At 52.0% G+C, this 16,346-nt stretch overlaps 1 protein-coding gene across 4 annotated transcripts; it reads right to left on the bottom strand.

Moving 5' to 3' along the window:
- Nucleotides 1-1,242: 1,242 nt before the first annotated feature.
- On the bottom strand, nt 1,243-16,070 carry NCF1 (neutrophil cytosolic factor 1). Of its 4 annotated transcripts, none has more exons than XM_086374638.1 (11): nt 15,971-16,070; nt 11,388-11,468; nt 8,557-8,632; nt 8,240-8,405; nt 7,180-7,235; nt 5,990-6,179; nt 5,125-5,232; nt 4,125-4,242; nt 2,399-2,506; nt 1,719-1,861; nt 1,243-1,506 (listed from the first exon to the last, which is right to left on the bottom strand). In XM_086374638.1, exons 5-11 carry the CDS (start codon nt 7,198-7,200, stop codon nt 1,379-1,381), a joined length of 816 nt encoding a protein of 271 aa, XP_086230764.1. In that variant the 5' UTR covers nt 7,201-7,235; nt 8,240-8,405; nt 8,557-8,632; nt 11,388-11,468; nt 15,971-16,070; the 3' UTR covers nt 1,243-1,378. The 4 variants fall into 4 exon arrangements, with proteins under 4 accessions (XP_086230764.1, XP_086230763.1, XP_086230766.1 ...); XM_086374637.1 differs by having other exon boundaries at nt 5,990-6,112; XM_086374640.1 differs by lacking the exon at nt 8,240-8,405 and having other exon boundaries at nt 5,990-6,112.
- Nucleotides 16,071-16,346: the final 276 nt, after the last annotated feature.

Genomic DNA, 16,346 nt, shown 5'->3' with positions numbered 1-16,346 from the left:
AAGCATTTATTGCTAAGAACTTCCCTCTCAGAACTGCTTTTACTGCATTTCATAAATTTTGGTATGTTTCACTTCCGTTTTCATTTCTCACAAGGTGTTTTTGTTTCTCTTTTGATTTTTTTCTTTGACTCACTGGTCATTTTAACTTGTTTAATCTCCACATTTGTGAGTCTTCCAGTTTCCTTCATGTAGTTAATTTCTAGTTTCATACCACCATGACTGAAAAAAATGTTTAATATGACTTCAGTCCTCTTATATTTGTTAAAATTTGTTTTACAGTCCAATATATGATTTATCTTGGAAAACATTTACTGATTTTCTGGGCAGATGACCTGTCCATTAATGTAAACAGAGTATTAAAGTCCCTTCCTTTTATTGTATTGTTGTCTGTTTCTCCCTTTGAAAGTGAAAGTGGAAAGTGAAGATGAAAATTGAAGTCCCTCAGTCGTGTTAGACTCTTTGCGACCCATGGCCTGTAGCCCACCAGGCTTCTTGGTCCCTGGGATTTTCCAGGGAAGAATACTGGAGTGGGTTACCATTTCCTTCTCCAGGAGATCTTCCCAACCCAGGGATTGAACCTGGGTCTCCTGCATTGTAGGCAGACACTTTACCGTCTGAGCCACCAGAGAACACCCTTTAGCTCTGTTAATATTTGCTTTGTATATGTTAGTGCTCCTATGTTGGGTGCATAAATATTTACAAATGTTATGTCCTCTTATTGGATTGACCCCTTCATTGTTATGGAATGCCTTTGTCTCTTATTACAGTCTTTGTTACAAAGCCTATTTTCTCTAAGTATAGCTACTCCAGCCATCTTTTAAGTGTCTATTTGCATGAATGTCTTTTTCCATTTCTTCCCTTTCAGTTTATGGTATATCTTTACATCTAATGTGTGTCTCCCTAAACCTAAATTACAGGTTTTTTTGGCATTCAAAGTGTACACACAAGGTCAACTACAGCCCTGACCCCCACCCCCACCACCCCACCCCACCCCAGCTATGCACTGTGTCCATTCTTCTTCAGGACTCTTCTGCAGTGAGGCCAGAGTTCAAGCAGGCAGTCTGTCCAGGCTAGCGCTTCCTCTTGCACTTGGCCTTGTGCAAACTTGGTCTTGGCCAAGGCCAGAAAAGTATGCAGCCGGACCTCAGTTCTTGCAACTTCCCCAACAGAGCTCACAGCCTCCAGTCCTAAGTCTAGAAATATCAAGGGTGTTGCCCGCGGCGCAACTTTTCAAAGCATCAGTTCCCTCCAAGCAACGTTTATTAAGGGTATCGAACAGCTGGGTGGGGCGGGGCCAGGGGGTGCTAACCTCAGGCTCTATACACGTATGTACAGGTTTAGGGGCTGGGGGTGAGGAGAGCATCAAATGGAGGCGGCCTCAGACGGCAGAGGCCAGCTTCCGCTTGGTGCTCTCGCTGCAGCGGTGCAGGATGAGGTCTGCGCTGGGCCTGGGGGGCACGGCCGGCTGCGGCTTGGGGCGCTCGGTCTTGGGTTGCTGCTGCTCCTCTGCGGATGGACAGCACCAGGTGAGGCCCGCCCCGCCTGCTCGGCCCCGCCTCGCTTCACTTTTCGGGCCCCACCCTCATGGCCCCGCCTCCACCGCCCGGCCCCTCCCCAGACCCCGCCTCCATCACACAGCTCCGCCTCCATCGCCCGATCCCGCCCCAGGCCCCGCCTCCACCGCCCCGCCCGGCCCCCAGCCCCCGGCCCGCACTCACTCAGGGCGCTCCTGGAGCTCTGTGGCTCCGGCCGCTGGTGGCGGCGCTGCTGCATAAAACGGACGCTGTTGCGCCGATAGGTGTCCTGGCTGAGGCGCTTCCGTGACCGCTGGTGGATGCTGTGAGCATTGCGAATGGACGACCTGGATCCAGCAGGAGGGGGACTTTGGTTAGCGGCCCGCGTACGCACCCTTGCCGCAGCCCTACCCGAGGGGACTCTCATGGCCAACCCTGGGGTCCAACGACTAGGCCGAGGAAGAGCAGCCGGTGGAGGGAGTCCTGCCCAGCCCCGATTGGCATGAAGGCCACTGCCCCTCCGCGACACGGACCCCCTGCCCTGACTCAGCGCCCAGGCCCATTTCTCACCCGCCTTTCCCCGCCCACCTTCAGCCTACTCCCTCCGCTGGAAGCTCTTCAGCCTGCCCCAACCCTCAGGAGCCGTCCCAAGGACGGTGGGCATCGGTGCCCCTACTTCCATCTCACACCCCTGCTGCCCTGCTGCCCTTGTGCCGGCCCCACAGTGTGGGAGGGCACTCCAGCCTTCGCTCAGGGAGAGGGCTGGCGCCCCGTCTCCCTCGCCCTAGCACTGTCAACCTAGGGCCTGGACCCACAGAGGGAAGCCGCAGTGCACCCTCCCCAGCCCCGCCCAGCCTACCCCCTGCCCCGGGACCCTTGCTCACCTGCGGGGTGGCGCCCCCCGGCTCTTGATCTGGCTTTTGGCCTGGGCTACGTCCTGCCCTGCCTTCTGCAGGTACATGGATGGAAAGTAACCTGTGACGTCTTCTTTCCTGTAACAGAGGCAGCCCCTGAGGTCTGGGCAGTCGTGGCAGGGGGTGGAGCCTCAGACATGGGGTCAAGGGTCCCTTAGGGTCATCTGGGGTCAAGGCAACTGAGAGGTTGCAAACACAGCAGCCAACACCAGCCCCTGCACCTGTGTGCCTCAGTTTCCTCATGGGTGTGACACAGGCCTTCCTAGTTGTGACGCTGAGAAGAGAAGCAAATTAGCAGATCCAGCTCTCCCAGAACAGATGTTTGCTAGGAAACCTCTGCAATCTTGTATTTGTCAGTTTTTTCTCTTATATAAGGTGATGGTCTCCTGTGTCCTAGGAAATCTTTGCCCACTTCCAAGTCGACAAGTTCCCTTATGCTTTCTTCCAAAAGCTTCTTAGTTTGGGGTTTTGTGCTTGGTAAAACCTGCGATCCATCCCAAATAAAGGTGTATGGTGTGAGGCAGGGTCAAGGTTCATTCCCCACCACTCCTCCCAGGGATATCCAGTTGTTCCAGCACCATTTGTTGAGAAGATTTTTCTTCCCATTCCTACTACTATGTTTGAGAGTAAAAAAAAAAAAAACAAACAGTAGCCTTTGCATGCTACAGACTTCACTCAGTAAAACTCATTCTTCTTGGCTGGTGGGAAAATCACGAATATTGTCTCAGGATTGCATGATGGGGGTTCACTGAATTTGAGTTTAAAAACTAATTCACTTTGCTGTGCAGCAGAAACTAACACAACATTGTAAAACAACTTTCACCAATAAAAATAAATAAAAGTTGGAGAAATCCTATCTCAAAGTCTTCAGTGGAGGGCCACACCAATGGGGGGTGATGTGGCCACAAGCCCATGGGGGTCATAGATGGGCGCTGTGACTCCAGGCTTGGCAATCATGTGTAAGACCCCAGGACTCTGCTTTCCCCAGCATCAGGAAAAACTAGTATTCTTACATTCATTTGAAGGAATGAACAGATGAAAATTACAATGAAGGACTTAAGAGGAAAAGGGATTACAGGGTCTGCTCCAGCAGCTGTCAAATATAATAATTCATTCAGAGACTTCTTCTGGTGGTCTAGTGGTTAAGAATCTACTTGCCAATGCAAGGGACATGGGTTCTATCCCTGATCCGCCACTAAAGCACTGCTAATGCCTGAGCACCTGGAACCCGTGCTCTGCAACAAGAAGCCACCGCAAGGAGAAGCCCATACACCACAACCAAGAGTAGCCCTGGCTTACCGCAGCTAGAGAAAGCCTGCGTGCAGCAACAAAGAGCAGCCAAAAGTAAGTAAGTAATAAATCTTTATAAAATAGTATTGTGTTTTTAAAAAAATGTTAATTAATACAATTAATTGTGTTGCTGGAGAATGAATAGATGGACTGGTCAGGGGACATGACCCCAAGTCACAAAGGAAAGAAGTGCCCACTCAGACAAGAATGAACCCTGTGATACAAGCAGGCTGGGGTGGAAGCAGTCTGCTTCCAAAATGGAAACAGCCCAGAGAGAGACAGTGGCGTGGCCTACCCAGAGTCACACAGTCAGGTCAGCAATGAGCCCATACAGGTCCAGCCTTGGGCCAGGCTGACTCTCAGGACAGGTGCAGTGGGGGCGAGAGGGAGGGCACGACTCTCCTACCTGATGACCCACCAGCCATCCAGGAGCTTATGAATGACCTCAATGGCTTCACCCTCCTCCAAGGATATCTCATCCTCCAGTACAGCAGTGTAGGCTTTGATGGTGATGTAGGGCTCACCTGGAGGGGGAGGGGCATAGTGAGAAGGTCCACCCAGCACATGGCTCCCCGCCCTTCCCCTCCTCTTTGGGCCTGGGGCTTCCTCCAGCTGGAGCTCAGGACACCATCTCCTCCAGTTCTCCCCACTCCTCCTGGGGGCACCCTGGACTTCTGTCCTCTGCCTGCTCTATTCAGGGGAGCTCGCCCACTCCCATCCACCACAATCCACACCAGAGGCTAGGAGCTCCCATGACCCCAGAGACCTGGCCAGCCACCTACACACAAGGAGTGGCCAGTCAGGAAGTGGGGAGGAAGAATACTCATCCAGTGGCACTTGAGCCATCGTTCCAGCCCACTGTTCACATGTGGGGCTGCCAGCCCTGTATACACGTCTTGCATACACACAAAACTTGTATACACAGTTTTTAAAGAGAAGCCACAAATCCACATAAAATTGTAAACTCTTTCTATTAATATTTGAAGATATGGGCAACCAAAACTTTTTTAATCAAACCCCACATGGGCCCCCTCCAACCCAGAGGCTGCCCATTTTCCCATTCTAGTCAGCCACGATACCACCACCTCCAGGCAGCCCTCCTTCCTGAGCCTCAGGTTAGCTCATGGTACCGCTTCCCACTGGACCCGGCCCCAGGCTGGCAGCCACCACGTGTCCCAGATTGACCTCATCACCCTCTCTCCTCTATTCTACCTCCTGGTTCCCCCGGCCTGACCAAAGGCACCACCTCCTACCCCAACCTAGACTCTGGGGTGTCAGCCCTGCCTCCGTCTCTGCCCAAGCCCTCAGTCATGTCTGACCCCAAAGCAGTCACTCTGGCTCCTCAATATTCCTGAGCCCCTCCTGCCCCTCCTCCCACCCCTGCAGCTGGGGAGGGCAGCAGGTACCTGCATAGTTGGGTTCTGGGTCCTCGGCTTCATCAGGACTGTCCAGAGGCTCCAAGTAGGACGCTGGGACCCAGCCACGCTTTGTCTTCATTTGGCAGAACCACCAGCCTGTGCCAGGGATATGGGGCAGTAAGTCTGGGCGGGTCTGGGAGCCTCCCTCAGCCATCACCGGGTGGGGAGGGGTGAGGACAGTCAGATGCAGACAGACATCCAACTCTCGCATTCAGACTGATTGTGTGTGTGTGTGTTCAGTCGCTCAATGGTGTCCAACCCTTTGCGACCCCCTGGACTGTAGCCTGCCAGGCTCCTCTGCCCATGGAATATTCCAGGCAAGGATACTGGAGCGGGTTGCCAATTCCTACTCCAGGGGATCTTCCCGACCCGGGGATTGAACCCGCATCTCTTGCATCTCCTGCATTGGCAGGCAGATTCTTTACCACTGCGCCACCTGGGAAGCCTGTCACCTTCACCACATTCCATGCCAAAATTACACACACCGGTACAGAGAGGACCACAGAACTACAGCTCAGAATCCACTTCATAGGTGTGATGAGAAGTTCGCCTGCCCACCCGGCTGTATCCCGCAGAGATGCTCCGTCACGGCCCCGAATGTGTGCAATCCCCAGAGCCGCCAGGGGGCGCACTCTCAGAAAGAGGGTGATGCCCCCCGCCCCACCAGCTACCCCCGCTCCGCCCAGTGTGGGGAGGACAGTCAGGGCCCCTGAAGGAGCCGGAGCCCCTCTGTGGGCCAGGCGGGGAGGAGGCCCAGGGCTGCTCTCTGCGGGGGGCAGAGCCTTGGTGGGGGCTTGTGGCCGGGGGCCCGGGCACCAAGGGAGGGAGGTCTAGGCAGGGTGAGGAGGCTGACCGCTCTCGTTCTTCTCCACGACGTCCACCACGTCGCCCGTGGCCAGAGCCATTTGGGAACTCGAGCCCTTCTCGTAGTCAGCGATGGCGCGGTACGTCTGCAGGATGATGGGGCCCGTGATGTCTGGGCAGAGGGAGGGCAGGGTGAGTGGACACGGTGGGCGCCTCCTCCCGGCTCTTCCCTGCGGGCCCTGCGTGGATCACCAGGACAGGAACTTATGTCCTGTCCCCACCCAGCTCCAGACAGGCCGGGGGTGGTCACGCCCTGTGTACTGGAAAGCAGCGGAGACAAGCTAGGCTTCGCAGCCCTGCACCTATTCAGCACCTTCCGTGTGCCAGACACCTGCCGCACACTTTACACACGCTCTCTCTCATTTGATGAGGTTTGCAAGCAGCCTTTCTCAACATTAATGTGCACAGGGACTTCCCTCGTGGTCCAGTGGCTAAGACTCCATGCTCTCAACACTGGGTCCCTGGGTTTGATCCCTGATCAGGGCACTAGATCCCACATGCTGCAGCTAAGGGTTTGCATGCCTCTACTGTGCTGCCAAATAAATACATATTTTTAAAAAACCTTTAATGTGCAAGCAAATCACCCAGGGATCTGGCTGAAAGACAAGCACTGATTCCATAGGTCTCAGGTAGGACCTGAGGGTCTGAATTTCTAACCAGCCCCCAGATGATGCTGCAGCTGCCTTTTGAGCACTGACTTGTATCCACCCCTGCCACCAAATTCATATATTGAAGTGCTAATCCCCAGTACCTTAGAATCTGAGTGTATTGGGGCCACTAAAAGCCACTTTTGCCCCCAGATCTGATCATTCATTCAGCCAGAACATTCCCTGGCTGTCGGAAGCCAGGGTCTGTGCTTGGCGCTGCAGCCACAGAGGCGAGCTCCCAAAACTCCAACTTTTCATTTTTTTTTTTAACTTTTTAGCCATGCCCCACAGCACGTGGGATCTTAGTGCCCCAACCAGGGTTCCAACCCACACTCCCTGCATTGGAAGTGCAGAGTCTTAGCCACCGGACACCAGGGAAGTCCCAAGACCCCAACTCTTTAGTGCAGCCGCCAAGATCCTTCACAGCTGTTCTCACCTCCTGCTCTTTTCCCTGCATACCCCAAGCTCAGGGTCCCTGATCGTGTCAACAGTCCCTGAGGGTGACCACGGTGGGCTGCCCCCAGCCTCTTACCCGCAGCGTTGTTCTTGCCATCTTTGGGCATCAGGTATGTCTCTGGCTTTTTCACCCTGCAGCAGAGAACAGTCTGGGTTAGACCACTGGGCTTCCCCCTGGGATGCTCAGGACAGACCTACAGAAGAACTTCCCAAGACAGTTCCCAAAAGGGACGTGGGAAATGGGGGCCACTGCAGAGAGAAGGTAGAGGCTGGACTGGGAGGAAGGGGCTTTGAAGAAAGAAGGAGCTGCTCAGAGCCTGAGGGGGTTGCCCAGCTTCCTGCAGACCCAAAGGAGAAGGCTTGTAGGCCAGCTCCCTCCTGCTGGAGCCTCGAAAGAGAAGCCGACGGGGGTGGGCGCCCTGTCCCGCAGGGGCCGAGGGGAGCTGCCCTGCCTGGGACCAGGGTTGTGTTCAGGGGTGCATAAGCACTAGCTGGAGCGCTGCTGTCTGTCTATGGCAAACCCTGTCCTCCAGGCATCCCCTAGCACTCAGTACCAGTGAGGGACAGAGAGAGGGACATTCTGCAGCACATTCCCCTGAGATCTCACTCAGCTTCTCTGATGCCGTCCATGCAGGGCCCTGTGTCCAGGAGACCCCTAGGGCGAGGGCAGGCAGAGAATGAGGTGGCAAAGCAGAGGAGGGGCCTGAGACACACTCAGGAATGAACAGAGGCCACTGAGCCCCATATCCTCTCAGGGGCTCCTTACTTCCCAGTTTATAAGCACTCTCCCGGGCACCCACTACTGCATTTGGCCCTCACCACTGGGTTACAGTTGGGGAAGCTGCTTTCAGAAGGCTCCAGGTCCCATAGCCAGGCAGACCCAGGACAAGGACTGAGGACCTAGGACCCCCAGCCTGGAGTGCCTCCTCCACCCCACCCCCAGCATCCTGAGGCTCAGAGGGGTGCAGGTAGAAACCCAGCAGGGATGCTGGGGACGTCCTCCTTCGCTTTCTCGCTGTGTGACTTTGGGCAAGTTGCTTGCCCTCTCTGATCCTCAGGCTCTTCCTGTGTAACATGGGGAAAGCCCTGCCCTCTCCAGGTTGAGCCAACCACCCCTTCCCTCTCCCACCACTCACTGGCTGTCTGTGGGGAGCTTGAGGTCGTCGGGGCGCACCTTGAAGAAGTTGAGGAGGTGCGGGCAGCGGGAGATCTTGACAGGCAGGCTCATGAGCGCGCTGCAGTACTCGGTAAGAGTGCCCTGGCGGCTCTCGGCCACCCGCTGCCCATCAAACCACCGCGGGGCTGGCGGGACCAGGGAAGGACACCAGAGGACCAGTGAGCATACTTGCAAGGTCAAGTCCGGAGACGGTGGGAGTGGAGGGGACAGTCAGAGGGCAGATGAGGGGATCCGGGGCAGGGGAGCCCACCCAGCTGACTCAGCCCCACTCCTCACCTGGCAGGTGCGGGATGATCCTATTCTCTGGGTTGATGTCCCCCGCCTCAATAGGAAACATCTCCTTTAAGATTTTCTAGACAGAAAAGCAGACACGGAAGAATCTGTTTTATTAGAGCATTGTAAAGGCACAGAATTGGACACGACCTAAATACTTTCCAATCGCTGGGGCTAGAAGCTGCAGTCCAAAGAGTCGGACGCAACTTAGCGACTGAACAACAAGAAAGAAGCTTCTGGTGGCATCCTGGGCTCTTCTTTCTCTCCTGACTCGCATCAACCCACCAGCCAATCCTTTTGGCTCTGCTCCCCAAATCTGTTCAGAATCTGATCCTTCTCACTGTGCCCGCTTCCACCTGGTTTGATTATTACAACCTTCTTAGGTCACTGCCCCCTCTCTCCTGGTCTGTCCTCAATCCACCATCCAGAGGCATCCTCTTAAAACCCAGGTTGTATCCAGTCTCTCCTCTGCTCCCTCCCTCCCTCCCTCAGAACCTCCCTGCCTCTCAACTCACTCAGAGGAAAGAAAGGCTGCATTATTCCCTGCGGTGCCCGTGCTGGTGACCTGCCTCTGCCTGCCTTGCTCAAACTTCTGCCACCACTCTCCCCCATTCCCTCTGCCCCAGCCACCCTTGGAAGCTCCAGGCCCACTCCTGCCCCAGGGCCTTTGCATGTGTTAGCCCCATTCTTCCCGCCCCCCATGCGGATCAATAGCTCATTCTATCACTCTCTCCCTTTCTCCTTCTTCAAGTCCTTGCTCAGCTATCTCCCCCTCACAAGGCCTCCTTCCTGACAATTGCCCCTCCTCCCATCCTTCCCACCTCCCCTCCCTGCTCTGTTATGCTCCTTCTAAGGACCATCTAACACACTGTAGAAATTACTTATTTTGCTTGTTTGTTTGTCTGTTATCCTGACTTCACTGGAACATAAGGTTTACAAGGATTTGCACCTGTTTCTTATAGCTTTCAGCAGCATTGCCTACTGATCAAGAAGAATGTGCCTGGCACTTAGTAGGTGCTCAATAAATAGTGGTTGGATGAATGAATGAGTCCGCCGGGTAATAAAAGGGGCTTATCCTGGGACTTCAATGGCAGTCCAGTGGCCAAGACTCCATGCTTCCACTACCAGGAACATGGGTTGAATCCCCCAACAGGGAACTAAGATCCTGCGTGCCACGTGGCATGGCCAAAAAGTTAAAAAAAAAAAGCAAGGGGGAGTTGCTAATCCTACAATAGAACAGTTTAAATAGGTGAGATGAAGCCGCACGATGTGTCGTCATGGACTGGTCTCAAAATTGTAAGCTAGTGACAGTGATAAGATGGAGAAACAGGCGAAAGGCACGCTGATGGCATTTACTCACACCTCAGAAAGTGCACGCTCCACGCTGCTGTGTGCTGTTCCTGGGCTCTGTGTGTGTGTGTGTGGCCACGTAGGGTAGGAGCTAGTATGGCCTATGAGATGAAGGGAGGCTTCCACTGCTTTTGTACATTTAATTGGAGGATAATTGCTTTACAATATTGAGTAGGTTTCTGCTGCACAACAACACGAATCAGTCATAATTACATATGAACTGTGCTGTGCTTAGTCGCTCAGTCAGGTCCGACTCTTTGCGACCCCATGAACTGCAGCCTTCCAGCCTCCTCTGTCCCTGGGGATTCTCCAGACAGGACTACTGGAGTGGGTTGCCATTTCCTTCACCAGGGGATCTTCCCAACCCAGGGATTGAACCCCAGTCTCCTGTATTGCAGGCAGATTCTTTACTGACTAAGCCACCAGGGAAGCCCAAGAATAGTGGAGTGAGTAGCCTATCCCTTCTCCAGGGGATCTTCCCAACCCAGGAATTGAACCAGGGTCTCCTGCATTGCAGGTGGATTCTTTACCAGCTGACCTGCCAGAAAAGCCCAGAATTGTATGTATATATTTATATATATATATATATATATATATATATATCCCCTCCCTCTTGAGCCACCCCATCTCCTTTATCTAAAAGCCTTGTGCAAACAGCCCAGTGACATCAGCTGTGATTCCAGGTGCTGGTATACAAGGCTGGATATAGTTTTTCTTCACATTTATCTGCATTTCACTTTAAATAATTCAAATAAGAGAAGTGCTTTTGTGGCCCCTCCATTCATCTGACCTGTCTTAGACCAGGACCCAGCAGCCAAGCTCCACACACCGTGACCCCCCATAAGCTCCCCCCAGTTTTGTCCAAACAGCCTCTGGTGATGGGAACCCTGGGGGATTCTCGCATGTAAACCCTGGTGATAACAGGCACCCACAAAGCAAGGAGACCAGGTTCCACGGGTGTCAGGATTATCCACCCTCCTTCCGGTCCACCAGGGTCTTCGTCAGGCCAGGGACCGTGGGTGAAAGAGCGAGCGCCCGGGCTGACCCTGCGGTGGTGACACCCGCCAGGCTGCCCCCTGCGGGGACAGAGCGAGCAGGGGGACCCTTGAGGCAGCCCCCTTGAGTTCGTGCGCTGTGGGTGCAGTCTTGGTTTGGGAAGATGAGAATGTTTAGAAGTGGAAGGTGGTGACGGTAGCGTGACAGCGAACACGCTTCAGGCCACTGGCTTGTACACGTAAAGCAGGTAAAATGGTAAGTGTGTGTCATGTGTATTTTCACAATAAAAACTACCTTAAGTGTTTTCTTTAAATTAAAAAAATGTAAGGCCGACAACAGTGTGAGTCAACTATACCTCAATTTAAAAAAATGCCCCCTTAAGTGTGGGCTGGGAGGGGAGGGGGTTTCCGAGTTTCCGTCCTCGAAGGCAGAGCTGGGGCTGCGTGGTGTCGCCCCTTACCCCCACCCCACACACACAGGGCACTCACGTGGAATTCGTAGATCTCGGTGAAGCGCCGATAGACCACCTTCTCAGACAGGTCCTGCCATTTCACCAGGAACATGTAGACCTGGGGGGCGGCAGGAGCAGGGACCTTGTTCAAGCACGCATCTGGGCAGCCCCCGCCCACGGTGGAAACCCGCAGGGCTGGGGGCGGGAGGGAGAGCGCTATTCGGAGTAACCTGGGCCGTAGAAAGAGCACCAAGTTCACGGACCCCAGGGCAAATTAACTCTCAGATTAACTCAGACTCCTCTCCATAAACTAGAGGTAAAGTAGGACCTCGCCGCTCGGGCTGCTCTGAGAATTAACAGGAGGTAAGATACAGAAAGGGCTGGGCTCAGATAGCAAAACACAGCACAACACAGTAAGATGTTGTGTGGCTGGATTTATATGAAGTGTCCAGGGAGTTCCCTGGGGATCCAGAGGCTGGGACTCTGCACTTTTACTGTTGACGGCCCGGGTTCAGTCCTAGGTCAGGGAAATGAGATCCCACAAGCCAAGGGCGCAGCCACAAAATAAAAAAGAAAAGGAAAGAAAGAGATGTCCAGAAGAGACAGATTTATTGAAACAGAAAGTAGATTTGTGGTTGCCAGTGGCTGGGCGGGGTTGGGGTAGAGGGGCTGAGGCTTGACTGGAGATAGGATTTCTTTGGGGTGATGAAAAAAAGAGATTGTAGTCATGATTGTGCAACTCTGTGAATGTGCTGAAAACCACTGAATTGTGCAATTCACATGAGTTTATCATATGGCATAAGAACTGTGGTGGTTTAGTCTCTAAGTCGCGTACGACTCTTGTGACCCCATGGATTGTAGCCCGCCAGGCTCCTGTGTCCATGGGAGATTTCAGGCGAGAATACTGGAGTGGGTTGCCATTTCGTTCTCCAATATCCAAAAAAAGCCATTATATAAAACAAAAAACAAACACTCAATACGGAAAAATAAGCCTGTAAAAACAGTTTAGAGAACACCACTCAGCCACACAAAAGAACAGATAACTGATATTTGCAACCATGTGGATGAATCTTAAAAGCACTGTGCTGAATGCAAGAAGTCGGGCATGAAAGGCTACATACCGTTCCATGTCTGTGAGATTCTAGAGTGACCTCAACTAATTCAAGGTGGAAAAAGATACCTCAAATAGTTGCTTCTAGGGGCTGGGAAGGAATGACTGGGACATGAGGCGGAGTGAAGGTCACGGTCAACATTTCGATGAGAGTTTGGGTTCTGTAGGGACTCTCAGCGTCAAAACTCAGTAAATGTATCTCTAAGATTTGTGGGTTTCATTCTACACAAATTTTACATCAAAAGAGAAAAAACTATAAGCAAATGCTTAACTCTGGCTGTGATATGCATGCTGAAATATTCAGGGCAAAGTGTACTGATATTTGTGATTTGCCTTGAAGTGCATCAAAAATAGGATAGATTGATGGGTTGATGGATGGTTTGCATCATAAAACACGTGCTACAGGTAACGTTAATGGAAGAATCTAGACAGTGAGCATATGACTGGTTAGATTTTTTGGTTTTGTTCTGCTGTGAAATCTTTTCAATTTCTCTCCATATTTGAAGTTTCTCAGAATAAAGTATTGGGGAATCAAAAGAATAGCTACTACTGGGGAAGATTAAATACTCTAAAAAGTTAGATAGTTGTGAGAGTCGAACAGCTTATAATATACCAAAAATCACAGTGCACTTTAAATGGGTGAACTTGCTAATATTTTACGTATTTAGAAATAAAGTTAAACCAACAAGGGTTTTTTAACTTTAAAGTGGAAAACAAACAAAACCAAATGAACTTAACAGTATATAAAATGGGTAATAATCTAAATTTTTTTTAATGGAAAAGACTCCAAGTAGCTTTTAGTTACAGCGCTGGCACTGTTCTCAGTCCAAAAGGACAAAAACAACTGCAGAGAAAACTTAACTGAGACTGATTAGGTTAGGAGGTTTATTGTTAATAGTGGTGTGGGTGTAGTGACTTAATAGGTTAGTAGTAGGTTTATTGTTGACAGCCGTGTGGGTGTAGTTACTCTGAAACAAATTTATGTTTACTTTAGAACTGAGCAGAGGAGTGATACACTAATCTTGGAACCCACTGTTCCCACAGTGAGAGGAAGGAGCTACAGATATAAAATGGTGAGAGGCAAGAACAAGACGACATGGCCATTTCCCCCAGTCTGTCCACTGAAAAGGCAGTCACGAGCCATGACACCTCAGTGGCAAGGAGCACACCTAGCTTCCAGATTTTGTGTTCTAATATCACTCTCACTAAAGAACCAGGGTTCTTCACTGAAATAGTTGAGTCCAGGCCTAGGGCTGAAAGAGTCCAGGGTAAGCTGGACCACCTTGTGCCATAAGAATGAATTCTGGTGCCCTCTCCAAAAAAAAAAAGGTGCTCAAAGAATGACATGATATATCCCAAAAGAGCACAGAAGCCAACCCGAAGGAGCTCCCAGTCACCAAATCTGGAACATTCTGAGCATCAAAGTAAGTAATGATGGTAATGGACTCTGACCCACTGAATCCATGGATCCATCTGGACATAAACAAGGAAGAAGGGAAGACACTTAAAGGAAAATGTTAACTAATGCATGCAGAAGGACCATAGAGTTTAAAAATCATTATTTGGCAATCATGATAGTCATTTGATGCAAGCAAGAGTCATCCAGTTTCTGTAAGGCACAGGATACTCACATAGCTTTCCGTAACCTCCCCCATGGGTTCGTTATTAATTTTGTTGCCTGTTGTAGTCACTAAGTCTTGTTCAACTCTCCTGCGACCTCAATGACTACAGCCCGCCGGGCTCCTCTGTCCATGGAATTCTCCAGGCAAGAATACTGGGGTGGGTTGCCATTTCCTTCTCCAGGGGATCTCTTCCAGACCCAGGGATGAAGCCCTCATCTCCTGCATTGGCAGGTGGATTCTTTACCACTGAGCCACCAGGGAAACCCAGTTATGAATTACAAAGGGGGAAACAGTAGCTTTACAGCAGAGAAACTTGGAAGACACACTTAGGATTTAGTGATCAAACATCACTAATATAGGAATAAATAAAAATCACCTGTCAGCTGATGGGATCAAAGAGAAGAACAGAGAGTCACTTCCCGGGTGTCCTTGAATTATTGTGATCTAAAGTGAAAAGTGAAAGTTGCTCAACCATGTCTGACTCTTCACAACCCCAGGGACTATACAGTCCATGGAATTCTCCAGGACAGAATCCTGGAGTAGGCAGCCTTTCCCTTCTCCAGGGGATCTTCCTAAGCCAGAGATCAAACCCAGGTCTCCTATATTGCTGGTGGATTCTTTACCAGCTGAGCCACACAGGAAGCTCAAGAAGACTGGAATGGGTAGCCTGTTCCTTCTCCAGCAGATCTTCCCAACCCAGGATTCGAACCAGGGTCTCTTGCATTGCAGGCAGATTCTTGACCATCTGAGCTGTCAGGGAAGCCACTGGGATCTAAGGAAGTATCAAACCTGTGTCTCCCGCATTGCAGGAGGATTCTTTACTCGCTGAGCCATTGGAAAGTCCCTAAGAAGTATCAGAAACACGGAAATTGAGGGGCGTTCTACAAAATAACTGGTCCCATCTCTTCAAAAAGTCAAAATTGAAAAGAACAAAGACTGATTAAGACCGATCCGGGTTAGAGAACACCAAAGAGATGTGGCAACTCGGATACATAGGATAACCTGGATTGGATCCTGGGCCTGAAAAAAACGTCCCTGCCGAGGGACAAGTAGGACGATTGCTGAAATCCTAATCCAGTCTGAGGGACGGATGACAGTGTTTTATCAAGGTTAATTTCCTCATTTCGACACCTTTGGTTATGTAAGAGAGACTTCTTGGTTTTAAGAAATACACACTTGTAATATTTAGGGGGTAAAGAAGCACAATGTCTCCAAATAACTGTCAAACGATTCAGAATATATGTATTCAGAGGGAAAGGGAGGGAGGGACAAAGGAACAGAGAGAGAGACACACAGAAAATGCGGATGAAGCAATATTGGAGTAATTGGCATTTTCCGGGGACAACATTTCTGTAAATCTGAAATTATTTCAACATTAAAAGGTAAAAAAAGACGAAAGGTCTCCGCATATACTCTGAATGCAGCCCACGTGCCAGTTTATAAGGTGGATGCCTCTCTGGTCTTCTGCTGGGTTTGGAGACCCCATGATGGATGGGGTGGCCGGGTCTGAGCCAACACTTCCCCAGATCCCCGGGGGCAGGAAGGGGGATTCTTCCAGTCCCTGTGGTGGTGCTACCCTACAGGAGGGGCCCCAACTCTGATGCAACTGATCACCACCAGTGCACCCTCCCAGGAACCCCTCCCGGAGGGGCTGGCAGAGACACGTGCCAGCGGGGAGAGCAGGGAGTGGGGCGGGGGCGGGAGGGCATCATCTGAAGGGCTCACATGGACTGCGGCCCCGGATGGGCAGCCTGAGGCCCGGGGACCCGGAGCCTCGGCCACGACCCTGCACCCTCTCCCCGGGCTGTGCGGGGACCCGCACATGCGCCCCCCACCCACCCCCAGGCCTGTCCCCGCGCCTGGCGCTCCCAGCCGGCAGGTACTCACGTAGTGCTGGCTGGGGACGAAGCGCTTCTCGAAGCCCAGGAGGGCAATGTGGCGGATGAAGTGGTCCCCCATGGCTCGGCTGCACACGGCACCCTCTCCTCCAGGGTGCTCAGGGGTTGGGACTTAAATTGGCTGGAAAGAGGAAGTCGCCTCTGTTGCGGAGGGAGGGTGGCGGGGTGGAGGAGGTGGCAAGAGGGTGCAGGGAGCGTGCAGAGAGGGCTCCGCTTCTTCTTTCGTTTTCTGGGATTCCTGGGGCCCCCGTGGTGGGACGTGGGCGGCCACATGCACACAGGTGTGCAGGGACACTCTGGCCCCTGTCCTCCCCATGGCCTCTAGGTGGGGTGCCCGACTCCTGGCTCTCTCTTCCTGGCTCCTC

Source organism: Bos grunniens, chromosome 25 (assembly GCF_055505025.1).
Source record: "Bos grunniens cultivar Pamir isolate PY7600 chromosome 25, Bosgru_T2T1.0, whole genome shotgun sequence".
In the NCBI taxonomy this organism is placed as follows: domain Eukaryota; kingdom Metazoa; phylum Chordata; class Mammalia; order Artiodactyla; family Bovidae; genus Bos; species Bos grunniens.
Note: the sequence above shows the minus strand (reverse complement) of the source record. Positions and strands in the feature narration are given on the sequence as shown.